This window comes from Polypterus senegalus, chromosome 5 (assembly GCF_016835505.1).
Source record: "Polypterus senegalus isolate Bchr_013 chromosome 5, ASM1683550v1, whole genome shotgun sequence".
Classification (NCBI taxonomy): domain Eukaryota; kingdom Metazoa; phylum Chordata; class Cladistia; order Polypteriformes; family Polypteridae; genus Polypterus; species Polypterus senegalus.
This window is the reverse complement of record NC_053158.1, coordinates 141935123-141947345: the sequence shown is the minus strand read 5'-3', so window position 1 is coordinate 141947345 and position 12223 is coordinate 141935123. Positions and strand designations below refer to the sequence as shown.

The following is a 12223-nucleotide window of genomic DNA, read 5'->3' as shown; positions in this document are numbered from 1 at the left end:
TCAATTCAAGAGCATGTGGTCTATCACAGCAGCATGGGGCACAAGGCAGGAAGCAACCCTGCCTTGTTGCATCAGTTCATCTGAGAGGCCACAAACTCACACACCCACTCATATGGGTCAAATTTATTGTTATCAGTCTGCTTAATTGTATTAGTTGTAATTAGTTTTTGGGTGGTAGAAGGAAAACATTTATTCAAAGATGCAAAGAAATATTAATTGGGGAATATATAGAAGTAAATGATTAAATTCTCACAATGCTCCAACTGTGAAAAGAACTAAAGTATGTTTCTTTATAAGCCTTAATTTTACCTAAACAAATTTAGAAGATCCATGCATTTGCAAATTTGACACACTCTCACATATGGGGACATCTTGGAGTTGCCAGTCAACTTGCATTTCTTTGAGTTGTGGAAAGAATACCAAAGTATATTAAGAAATATCTATCCACACATGGGGAGAATGTGCAGCAAACTCTATACAAACTGGGTAGGGATTTGAACCTTCAAATCTGGAACTTTGTATGTGCCAGCACAATCCACTTTGGGAGCCAAAACTGAATGATGGACCTTTAAAGTATACTGTACCTGCTGATGAAGCATGTAGTGAAGACTGCGATCTGAAAGCCAGGGATGCTTCAGAGACTCAGTTGCACTTATCCTCCAGCTGGAATAAACAAATATATTACCTAAATGACATGTAGGCACAGTAAAGATTATAATTAGGTTTCAGTAAATCTTCCTATTAAAATGTATTGGATATCCATTAATGGAATACTGCGTATAAAATGAGGAACATGGAATAAAAGAGTAAATTTGAAAGAAGATGGAAACTTCTCTTGGCAAAGTGATACAATTGTCGTAAGAACTCCAGTAGTAGTAACCAACAGTTGCCCAGAATTTATCATAGAGTGTGATGCAATGTAGGATGCAATCCTACATGCGGTACCAGTCCATCACAAGATTCACAAACACTTGCACTTATTCTCTTTGGGCTAATTTACAATCAACAGTCAATGCAGCCAACAAATCTTTGGGATACAGAAAGTAACTGCCTGGGGAAATCCAATACAGACATATTGAGGATGTGAAGACTTCACTCAGATGCTGATTGGGTTAGGAATTAAACCCATGCCACTAGAAGCAGCACTAACCACTGCCTTATCATAGTTTCCCCAGGTTTACGAAACTGATGCTTCTTCCTTAGTATTTTGTCCTTCATCTTGAAGCTTCCTTCTAAAAGAGCCCTTTATACAAACAGGAATACATGTCATAATACAAACTGCATTAACTTGTACATCTGAGAAAGGGAGTAATGGCTGTGATAGGATGCTCACAATACATGCTAGATTCTCATCAGCTGTAAAATAAATATTTATGGTCTAATTACACACTCTTATAATCTGGAATATTTAAGTTATTTTTTTGTAAATTTACAATTTTGTTAAATTAATGACATGTTTAATGTATGTTTCTCACAATAATACCATAAGATTGTAGAATGTGTTGGAAATGTTAATATTTTTGAATATTTTAAAAACGTTTCACAAGTGTTGCTTTTTCCCTTATTTGTTTATTACATGTCATATTATGACAGTAACGTCATGCTGACATTTTCCAAAGAAGAGTTCTTTCTTGAGAACAGACACTTTGTTGGACATCACAATGTTGTTTATTACATTTCTAGCCCCACTAGTATTGGAAACCTTTCTTCAATAATAGAAACATATGTATTTGTTAGAATAAGACATAAGGATTTCTTATATATTGCTAGGAATTCTGGATTTCTTCTTTTGATATTAGTTTGTTTTGCATTTTTAGTATTCTAACTTCCTTTTTTCTGCACTGACCATGCTTTATTCTTTACCCTTTTCAGCTATTTTCTCTCCCAGTCATATTTGTTTCCCTGTCCATGGCATGATGTGCTACAAAGAAGATGGGGAAATGCAGGAATATGTACAAATGGACAAATGCAGTGCCCTGCAATGTCCATAAAATAAGAAAAAAATATGGAATTATGTATTTTGAGGATGCTGAGTGTCCCATAATCATAGAGACAAGAGGTCCAAAGAAATAAAAGGGTAATTTATGAGTAGGTAAGAAGTGCTCCACAGTTTTTTCCAGATGTAAATGCAGGATGGGCTGGATGGGTCTACAATGTTCTTGTTAGAGAATGATAAGATAATTTAAAGCCTTGAAAGGTTGACTCTTTAAGGGTAGTGAATGGCTCAGGCATTCAAAGACTTCAATATATGTTTATGATTTAAAATATTGGGACATGACTAATTGTGGAAGTGACTTCCAGGCATGGCCAGAAGGATCCCAGGATGGGGAGCAAAACCAGCCTTGTTGCCAGGGAATCAAGGAACTTAATATCAGGAAGATACTGGTCGGCATGAGCCCAAAGAGTAGAAGAGGTTGGATCACTGATATAGAGGGACATAAGGTGATGTGAGCCTTAGTGCAGAAAATTCCCAAGTTGGTCCATCACAGTTATCAGATATATGTAAACACACCATATATAAAGGCCCAGACAGGCTTAGGCTTTCCCCTTTATTATTTGCACTTGCTGTTACTGCTTTTGCACCTCCCCTGTTTTATATTCGTAATAAAACTCTTTGGTTTTGATTGTTCAGGAATTCAGATGCCACTTACTGTATCTTTCACACTGTATTTACTAAAAATATAAATTCTATCAAATACACATTGTGTTGTGATATGTACATTACATATATTTTTATATTTTGTGTTTGTCTGTAGGTTCCATTATACTAAGCATATTTCAGAAAACACCTTTATTTTTCATACACACAATATTCTACTTCAGCAACAAAGAAAATATCAACAGCACAAACCGCAACCCACAATTCATAAACTTATCACTGACATCTTTTTTTTCTGAGGTGCAGTTAGCTTTCAAAGGGACTTAAAAACTACCTTTTGTCTTTGATTAGAAGTTTTCTGATGAAATCTTTGGCTTCCTCTGAGACATTTTTAAATTCTTCTTCTTCAAAGTCCCATCGGCAAGCAAGGATGTTATTGAGAGTTTCATTGTCATTCTCCCCAAGGAATGGAGAAAGGCCACTGAGCCTAGAAACAAAGAAATGTATTAGACATTTACTCAAGAAAGAAAAGTACAGTATTGGCCTTGGGCAGCAACATAAAATTATGACCAAATGTTGGGTTAGGAAATTATCCTTCACTTTGAGAAAAAGGTCTAATTTAGTTGATATATTCTGTTTGTAAAAAGATAGAAAAGATACAAAATATTAGTATTGCAGGTGGTACACAGGATGGACAGGCATCCTGACAAGGAGATGGGAAGATACCTTATCTGGATGGAAGGTCCCGAGTTGACAGAAAGACATCCCAGCCGAGAAAGAGATGCATGTCATACCTGGACAAGGCTGCCCAAATGGAAGGACTGAAATCCCAGCCAGATGGCTCCTTATCCAGACGTGAAGCCCCAGACGAATGGACAAGCATCTCAACCGGACATTTGTGTAACACTATCCCTGGTTGACATAGAAGAGGAGAACAGGCAGGGACTGTCTCTAGGGGGTGTTTATTCCCCCCAGATGCTAGGTAGCAGCAGCCCTTGATATCGGCACCCATTTGGGAACCAGTGGGAAATGCTGGGAATTATATTCCAGCAGCGCAGCCCTGCTGAGGTCTGTGGGTGCTGCAAGATGACGCTGCAGGGAGATGTACTTCCTGTTAAGTGGGACTTCCCTATGACCCGGAAGTGCTTTTAACAGGAAACAGTCCTGGCACCTGAAGTACCCCTGGGTCTTCAATAAAACTGTACTGCCTTGTCCATGCCAGTCAGAGCTGGGAGGAGGACAAGCAATACTCAACTGGAGGACAGCAGTGCAGTGAAGAGAGGAGAGGTGTTAGGAGGAGAGATAACTTGTGCTTTGGTGCTTTTTGTGAGGTATTTGTGTAATAAACACCCGTTTATTTGAACCCAGGAATGTCTTGGTGTGTTTGTGTTGGGGTTTGGGGCTCTCAGGCACCCCTGAGCTTTCACATTATGTTGTGATTTTTAACTTACTGAAGTTTTATCATACATACTAAATTATTTAATGATAACTAAACCATCTCCATTCCATTTGAATTTTGTCCTTTCACCAGCATATGTCCCTTAAACAATTAGATGTACTGTATATAATAGCACCTGTCCAAACTATTCCTTCTACTAGTGTTTAAAACTAATTCTATAATTAATAGCCTTTAACCAACATCGTGGTTTACTCCTATGCTACTAAAACAATACCAATTAAAAATTAAAATGAGAAAATAGGAACCCGAAATGTCCCGATAAGTTAATGTTGTCAAGTCCTAAAGCAAAAAATAGATGGAGATTACTTACAGCATATATGTAATCACTCCAAGGCTCCACATGTCAGTAGGAAATGAAACAAAATCATAGTTGATAACTTCTGGGGCAAGAAATTCTGGAGTTCCAAAATTAACTTTAAGCTTTTCCCTTGGTTTATATCTAATGAATTATAAGGAGATAAATGAAAAACAAGTTTTAAGGGAATACGTTCCAATAGAGTTTCATTTACACTTAAGGTCAGTCAGTCATTATCCAACCCGCTATATTCTAACACAGGGTCACGGGGGTCTCCTGGAGCCAATCCCAGCCAACACAGGGCACAAGGCAGGAACAAACCCCGGGCAGGGTGCCAGCCCACCGCAGGGCACACACACACCCACACACCAAGCACACACTAGGGACAATTTAGGATTGCCAATGCACCTAACCTGCATGTCTTTGAACTGTGGGAGGAAACCGAAGCACCTGGAGGAAATCCATTCAGACACGGGGAGAACATGCAAACTCCACATAGGGAGAACCTGGGAAGCGAGCCCGGGTCTCCTTACTGTGCCACCGTGCCACCCCACTTAAGGTCTGATTCTCCAAACTTTCTATAAATTAGCATAACAATGAAAAAGAGCTAAAATTAAACTTATACATCAAGATCACAGTAAATGAAATCATCTTTTAAAAGCTGCAAAGTAGAACAATGTTTAGTAGTTTTTCTCAAAATGTGATATTTATAATTATTTTCTTTTATTTGCACAGTTCACTGTTGGTTCCTTCTTTTTTTCCCCTTGTAAAGTGTGCATGGTGAGAACTTTGAGTAACCAAACCAGAAATCCCCTAACAGCCCCTGGTGTCCCTAAAACCCTCCTGAGCCTTCTACCACTCCTAAAAAGCCAAACAATCTACCCAGTCTCCCTTGTTATACTGACACAACAGTACGGGGGCAATGTGTCTTTTAGCAGGGTGCAGTTCTGGTACTCTTTGTTCTTTGTCTCGCTTAGCCTCAGAGAATACAATCTCTCAAGCAAGTTTCCTATCCTCTACTATACTATGGGAAAACAGCTTTCTGTCCCAGAGGTCACTTTTAAGGGTGTCCCACCACTTGATGTTCTGGGGAAGTCAGCAAACATACAGTTCATAGTACTCACTAGTGTGCAAGGCTGTCAGTGTCATTCATTAAGTTGTTATGTGTACATATATGTCACACATGTGCATCAGACCCCAAGCCCTATAAAGCCAGTCATCCCCAAGCCAGACCAGAAGACAGATCTCCTCAATGCCAGACCCACTCAGCCAAACAGCATTTGCAGACCAAGAAAAGGTTATAGCATGTATTTCTGTTGTTTGACATCATATATATTATGACAGATGGCCGGGGTCCTTTACCGGCTGGGAGACTGTTGTAATGGAAGGACAGGGAGATCAGATGTACACAGGGCACTGCCTCCCCCGGAGTGCTAGATGGCAGCTCCCCTGGGTTAAGAAGAAGCACCTTTGTTTCCCGCAGGCCCCCATAGGAGTTGGAGTCTGGCACATCCCTGTTGGGGTCCATGGGAGCCACCAGGTGGAGCTGCAGAGCCCTACTTTGCAGGGCTCTCAACACACGGGAGTGATTCCAGAAATTGCTAATGAGACACATGAAGTACTTCTAGGTGCAGCATAAAAGTGGCCACCTATCTTCATTTGGGCAGCCAGAGTTGAGAGGACTAGGACAAAACTTGCCAGAGAAGGAGTGGAGGTGGAAGGAGAGACAGAGAGAAAGAAGAAAAGAAAGTGCTGAGCTTATTGTACTATGCTTGGTGCTCTAAAGGGAACAAAGAGAAAGTGTTTCCCCCTTGTAAATAAAGCCTTGTATGTTGTTGGACTTGTGCATGGTGTCTGCCTTTGTTGGGTTTTGGTGAGCCGGTGCTGCATATACAATAAGCATGTAAAACCCAACAATTTTACTTTTCAATTTAATTTGAATTCTATTTCAAATACCATCTTTAATTTTTACTTATAAACCAAGACAATTAGTTTTAACACTGATAAATAGAGGTGAGGTGTAGTATTGTACAGTACAATACATAGTCACTATTTTCAATCATTTTGTGTCCTCATTCACAAGTGTCTTACAATAGTTAGATAGCAGGGGATTTTTATTCCATTAGTATGACTCCAAAATACACATCCACTATAAGTAAAGGGGGTTGGTGGTGATAAGAACAGTAATAATACTGGAAGAATAAGTAGACGTTATAAAGTGTGCAGAAAGCGGAGACTATATTAAATAATATACAATTGACATACTCTATAGGGTGGTCCAGGATCTAATTATGCAATTTTCATTACGCTATAACTTATTAAATTTATTACATAGAAAATCACCCGAAAAATCCAGGACCATCAAGAAGTGTGTGAACTGACGACATGAAGAATTGTCTTTGCGCCGAACTGGAATCGTCCCCACATAAATCAAAGTCATCCAGACGATCTGGATCTGCATAATTAGATCTGGACCACCCTGTACATACCCATGCCTTCTGGTTTAAAGTATAGTAATATTGCTCACTGGCACTTTATTAATGCATTTTAATATGTTCTTATGCAAGATAAATAATGAAGCAATCTGCATTTTTGGTGATATTCCATTAGGGGACGAGTTCTGAAATGCAAATGTCCACAGGGATGGAATTTGTTCGTAATGATGAGTCTCACTTGTATATATGTATAATTTTGGAAAGAAATACTGTATATTCAGTGGTTTTCCCAAATATGTCAGTAGGAAATGAAACAAATAGTTGATTGAAGTTGATATGATAAATCATAGTTGATAGAAGAATGTGTGCAAAATTTGAGGAAAATAGGTTCCATACTAGAAATATAATGTGTGTGCATATATGTATAAATGTGGGATATCTTCTTACCTTCTTGCCAGTCCAAAGTCAATAATTTTAATTTTGTTGGTAGCTCTGTCTACACAGAGGATATTTTCAGGCTGTTGAGCAAAAAAAAAAGAAGCTAGTATACTAAACATTTTTTCACACTGAGGTTTATGTTCTTCAGCCCAGTTTTCCTTTAACAGTAAAACTTATACCACTGATGCAAAAAATACATATCATTTAAGACATCTGTTTGACTATATACAGGATATTTTTTATGCACAAAAGGTTTTAGGATGTATTCACCATTTAAGGTGCATTAATTGAAATGTTAAAGATTTAACTGATTGTGCTAAACATATCCTTTGGATTGCTTTTACAGTCCAATAATACTTATATGTTTTTCAAATTGTACAATAATTTAAGGGCATCATGATGACCACTATCTCAAAGGCCCAGAAGACTATGCTTGATTCTGGCATGGACAAGGCTTGAGGAGAGTTTGCATGTTGTTCCTGTAGTTCTGTGAATTGTTCACTGGGTATTTGGATTTTGTTCTTACATGCCAAGTTACAAGTTCAAGGAGGCTGTGAATCTAAACAGGCAACATAAGAATAAGGGCACCTTGTGACAGACTGGGGCATCAGCTCAGCTAGGAGTGGCTCTTACCTAAAGCCTGGCTCCCTACAAACCTAATATTGGATTAAGTGATTGAGTGATCCACATACAAAAACTCATATTGCAAGTTAAGTGGAAGTGCACCTACTGTGGCGTTCATTGGTGCAGCACAGTAATATATGGAATAATGACAGAAATTCTGGCTTTAAGACCCTTACTGTTATTGCACTTTATTAATATTACAAAATCAACAAACATATTTTCAGACTTCAAATAAAACTGAAATAAAAAAGAGAGATTTTTTTGGCAAATGGTTTCCCTTCTTTGATGACCGACAGAATTCAATGTGTGTTCATTTTAGGCTGGCCACCCAGAAATCCTATTTCTGAACACCAGGGGTGGGTAAACTGGACAGAAGATATCCTAAGGCTATTTCCATGCTATCACACTGTGAGCAGATTTAAACATTCTGCGAAAGAACTAGCCTGGTGCAGAAAATTCTCACAGAGATCCAGTTTCAGTTGGAAAGCCAGGAATTTAAGTGAAAACTTTAAATTGACTGGTGATGATACATTCATTTTATCTATTCTGTAAAACTGCATTTTATATTGCCATTATTTTATAATATATTTTTCTCATATATTTAATATAAATAAATGCATTTTAAAAATAGCAGTTTATATGTTCAGAAAAAGTAAATGTACCTTTAAATCTAAATGCAATATATACATCTGATGCATATATTGAATTCCATCACAGATCTGTTTGATGAATAATATTGTGTCCAGTTCAGTTAAGTTGCAGTTTTCATCAATGATTCTATCAAAGAGTTCTCCTCCTTCCACACTGAAAAAAATAAACACACAGACTTTGAACACACTACAATGTATTTTTGGTGTACAGTAAAATATTTAATTTAAGCCTCTCTATAAGCACACAAATATAGTGTTTCCACTGAGAATAAGGCTATTACATTATTTTTCTGTAAAACACACTGCATATGTGAACTTGAATTTTAGAGTATCACCTCTAGGGGGAGACATAGACACTGTTAAGTTGAAATTACATCGCAGCAAATAGAAGATACAAAGAATACTTACTATTCCATAACAAGTACAATCTCATACTTGGATTCAAATGCTGCATATAGCTGGATGAGATTAGCATGGTTTAATTGATTCATAACTTGTATTTCATTCTTTACTTCCTCCTGGCAGCAAAAAGACAATAATAACATTTGTTTTGGTTACAAAAGACAATATTAAAACTAACACTATTCAGTGTTTGCATTCTGCATGCACCACTTAAGACATTCTCCCTGTAGGCATGACTGAAAGCTTTATTTGATGTAAAGGTATTCTGTATCATTATCAACATACACAGTGCCTGGTTTTTGCCTTTGAATTTTGAAAACAAAACAAAAAACAATTTGCATTGAACATTAGTTCATCTTGGAGATAACATTTTCCTATAACAAATACAACTGTTAAAAAAATAAATAAATAAAAATCTTAGCCTCCTTGCTAATAAATACCATATATATGCAAGAACAGAGAGGGCATGAAAATGGCACGGGAAAGGGGGTAGTTCAGTCAGTAGACATGTGGAAAAGGAAAAAAATAGACTATCAATGGGGCCAATGTAGACAGACAAAGGCAACTCGAGGGCGTTAAACCCTGAAAACTGCAGATGGTTTCCTGAAAAGGAAATTCTTCAGAAGTGCCAGAACAAGAAGGAGGTAATAAGTGCTGGAGGGAAACCAACATTATTTTCAGGAGACACTGTATGGCAGTAGGAAAATCAAACAGGAGATTGATGAGGTGTGGTTTAAGGACAAACAAGACAACTACTATAGATACCTCATGTTTGTTTAGTTGCATATTGGGCATTGACTGTGATTTCTTTGCTCCTTAGATTCTCTTATTGATCTATGACTGTGAAAATAGTGGACTTTAAAGAGCTACATATTGTCACCAGCAAACTGAGTTAAATTTAGAAAAGAGTTAGGGAAATGGGTTACTAACAGTAAGGTTCTCATATTAAGGATAGAAATACAGAGAGAGAGAGAGTGACAGATACTGGAGGTGGAATGGTGACTTGTAGTTGTCATATCTGTAGTATTGTGTTATTGGATTTAATGTTTTTTTATGTGTCACATGTGTGTGCATAGGGGAGAGCTTAAAGGCTCTAGTAATGGTAATACCCTGCCTCTCCAGGGGTTGGCGCTGTATACTAAAGTCTTTTCTCTTCCTCCCTTTGCAGACCAGAAGACTGACAGCTTTACCACCACTGACGTCATTTTAGGATTACGTCCGCCTGGACCTGCACCTTTCTGCCAGGCGTCCTCAACGCCAGGAGATCCGCTATCTTATGGCAGTCACAACTGGACTCATGTCTGCGAATACATTAATTCTTCTTAAATGCACTCACTACTTGGTGTTCAAAACCTTTGTGCTGTTTTGTCCATTTCCTTACACATGGTTTTTCTTACAAGATATTACTTTTCTTTTCCTGTTTCTGTTCTCCTGTTCTGGTGTGTCTGCATAATATATGAAAACACCGACTGTCTTTGTCATGTCTATCTGTTGATCTGCCTGTATGCATGAAACAACTTGACACCTGCTGGAGTGATTTTATTTGGAATCTGGTACATACAATTTTCAAAGAAATTGGTCAGGAAATTTCGATTCTGTTGAGACATTTCAAACAAAATGCTGTACACTTTTTTGAAATTTTGAAAACATTCATTTATCACCCACTGATGAATTTTCAAAATTGTCTGTCTTAAAACACACAAAAATAAATTCTATAGCATCAATTAATGTAGTTTTTACATCACATGAAATGGTATCTGCTGCTAATAAAGGCTATTTCAGAAGCTAAAATTCTACTTGAGCTCTGCTTAACTAAACTACATTGTAAAATGCAGTTAAAATGTATATTTACTCTACTAATGCATTCTTATCAGTGGCATTTTGTAATGCCAGGCACTGGGGTAATGTGAAATAATCATGAGATAAATTTGTTTGTAATGTGCCTGGTGTCAGCACATGTCAACATCCAATAATAATTGGTTCTGACTCGTATTTGCTTAATTTCTGTGTGAATACCTATATTTGGTGGGTGAAGGGCTCTGGCCAAATGAAAATCTACGCAAGTCCTTGATCTTTTGGCAAGCAGGTGAGGCTGTCCTTTAATTGGTTCCTTTCAGATTTTTCCAGGGACGCAGCTCTCTGAGCCCCAGACACTGCTACATTTATTGGCAGCAAATTAGCATTGTTTAAGGTTTTTTTAATATAATGTAATTGAACAATCGTTGATACACTACTTTGTGTTCATATCAGTGGTTTACAGTTCACACCCACCATTAACATAACTAAGGATCAGCGAGTGTGACTTTACAGAGATGGCAACTTCAAGTGGAACTTCAGAAATCAAAGAAAATTTGTTTCTTTCTGTAATGAATCACCCCTTTATAAATCGTTCACTTGAAGAAGAGAAAAAGAAGATAAAGGGCAAGTGATCGAGGACAAGGTCACACATGGACTTTTTTCCACACAAGATCGACATGTAACCTGTCTGAGGATACGCTGGATACGCTGGCATAAAAGTAGCTCCGTGATCTTCAAGTTAGAACACTTTGGACGTGTCTCTTGGCTGCTAGAGTCCATCTGCCCTGGGTGAATAGTGGACATTCAAGTTGCCTCTGAGGCAGAGAGAGGCAGGCAAAGGGACACAGCAGCTAGGACATGCCAGCAAAGTGCATACTAAGTGCTTTGTCTATGAATGCTGATCCCAAAGCTCCTTTTTTACCAGCTTCTCCAGTAGTTCCACTCCTTCAGGAGGTTGAGCAAATGTATGAGATATACTGAATATGTGGTTAGTAAAATAGTGGTGTGCTTTGGGATGACTTTGGTTAAGAAAAGAGTGCCAGTTCAAGAAAAAGGTTGGGAAACACTGATCTAGACAACAGTATGAGGCTAAATTTTGCTGGCAGGCTTAATGAAATGACTCAGTTTAATCAGAAAGTAATTAAGAAATTTCCAGGCCTGAAGGAAAGGAGGGCAACGTTTATGTTCAAGGAAATACAGGTGTTCTGATCATAAAGGTTGAAGATTTAAGTTGGACATGTACTGTGAGTGTAGTTCAAGACAGGTTGGGGGGGGTGAATTGTTTTAAGATGTGGATCCTACAATGTGAGTTTGTGCCCAGGTGAGGTAAGCCTGGCAAACTTGCATACGTACTTGGCAAACTGGCTGCAAATCTATACTAATAAAAGGCAAAGCCCTCACTGACTGACTGACTCACTCACTCACTCATCACTAATTCTCTAATTTCCTGTGTAGGTAGAAGGCTGAAATTTGGCAGGCTCATTCCTTACAGGTTACTTACAAAAGTTAAGCAGGTTTCATTTC

At 38.0% G+C, this 12223-nt stretch overlaps 1 protein-coding gene across 6 annotated transcripts in view; it reads right to left on the bottom strand.

Moving 5' to 3' along the window:
- Nucleotides 1–12223, bottom strand: part of LOC120529538 (myosin light chain kinase 3-like) — a 161361-nt gene that overhangs the window by 13059 nt on the left and 136079 nt on the right. For all 6 annotated transcript variants that reach the window (XM_039753418.1, XM_039753419.1, XM_039753420.1 and 3 more), the window contains 6 exons: nucleotides 8909–9018; nucleotides 8513–8654; nucleotides 7236–7306; nucleotides 4369–4497; nucleotides 2934–3086; nucleotides 585–663 (listed from right to left, as the gene is read on the bottom strand). In XM_039753418.1, coding sequence (XP_039609352.1) covers nucleotides 585–663; nucleotides 2934–3086; nucleotides 4369–4497; nucleotides 7236–7306; nucleotides 8513–8654; nucleotides 8909–9018 — 684 coding nt within the window. The remainder of the gene's footprint in view (nucleotides 1–584; nucleotides 664–2933; nucleotides 3087–4368; nucleotides 4498–7235; nucleotides 7307–8512; nucleotides 8655–8908; nucleotides 9019–12223) is intronic.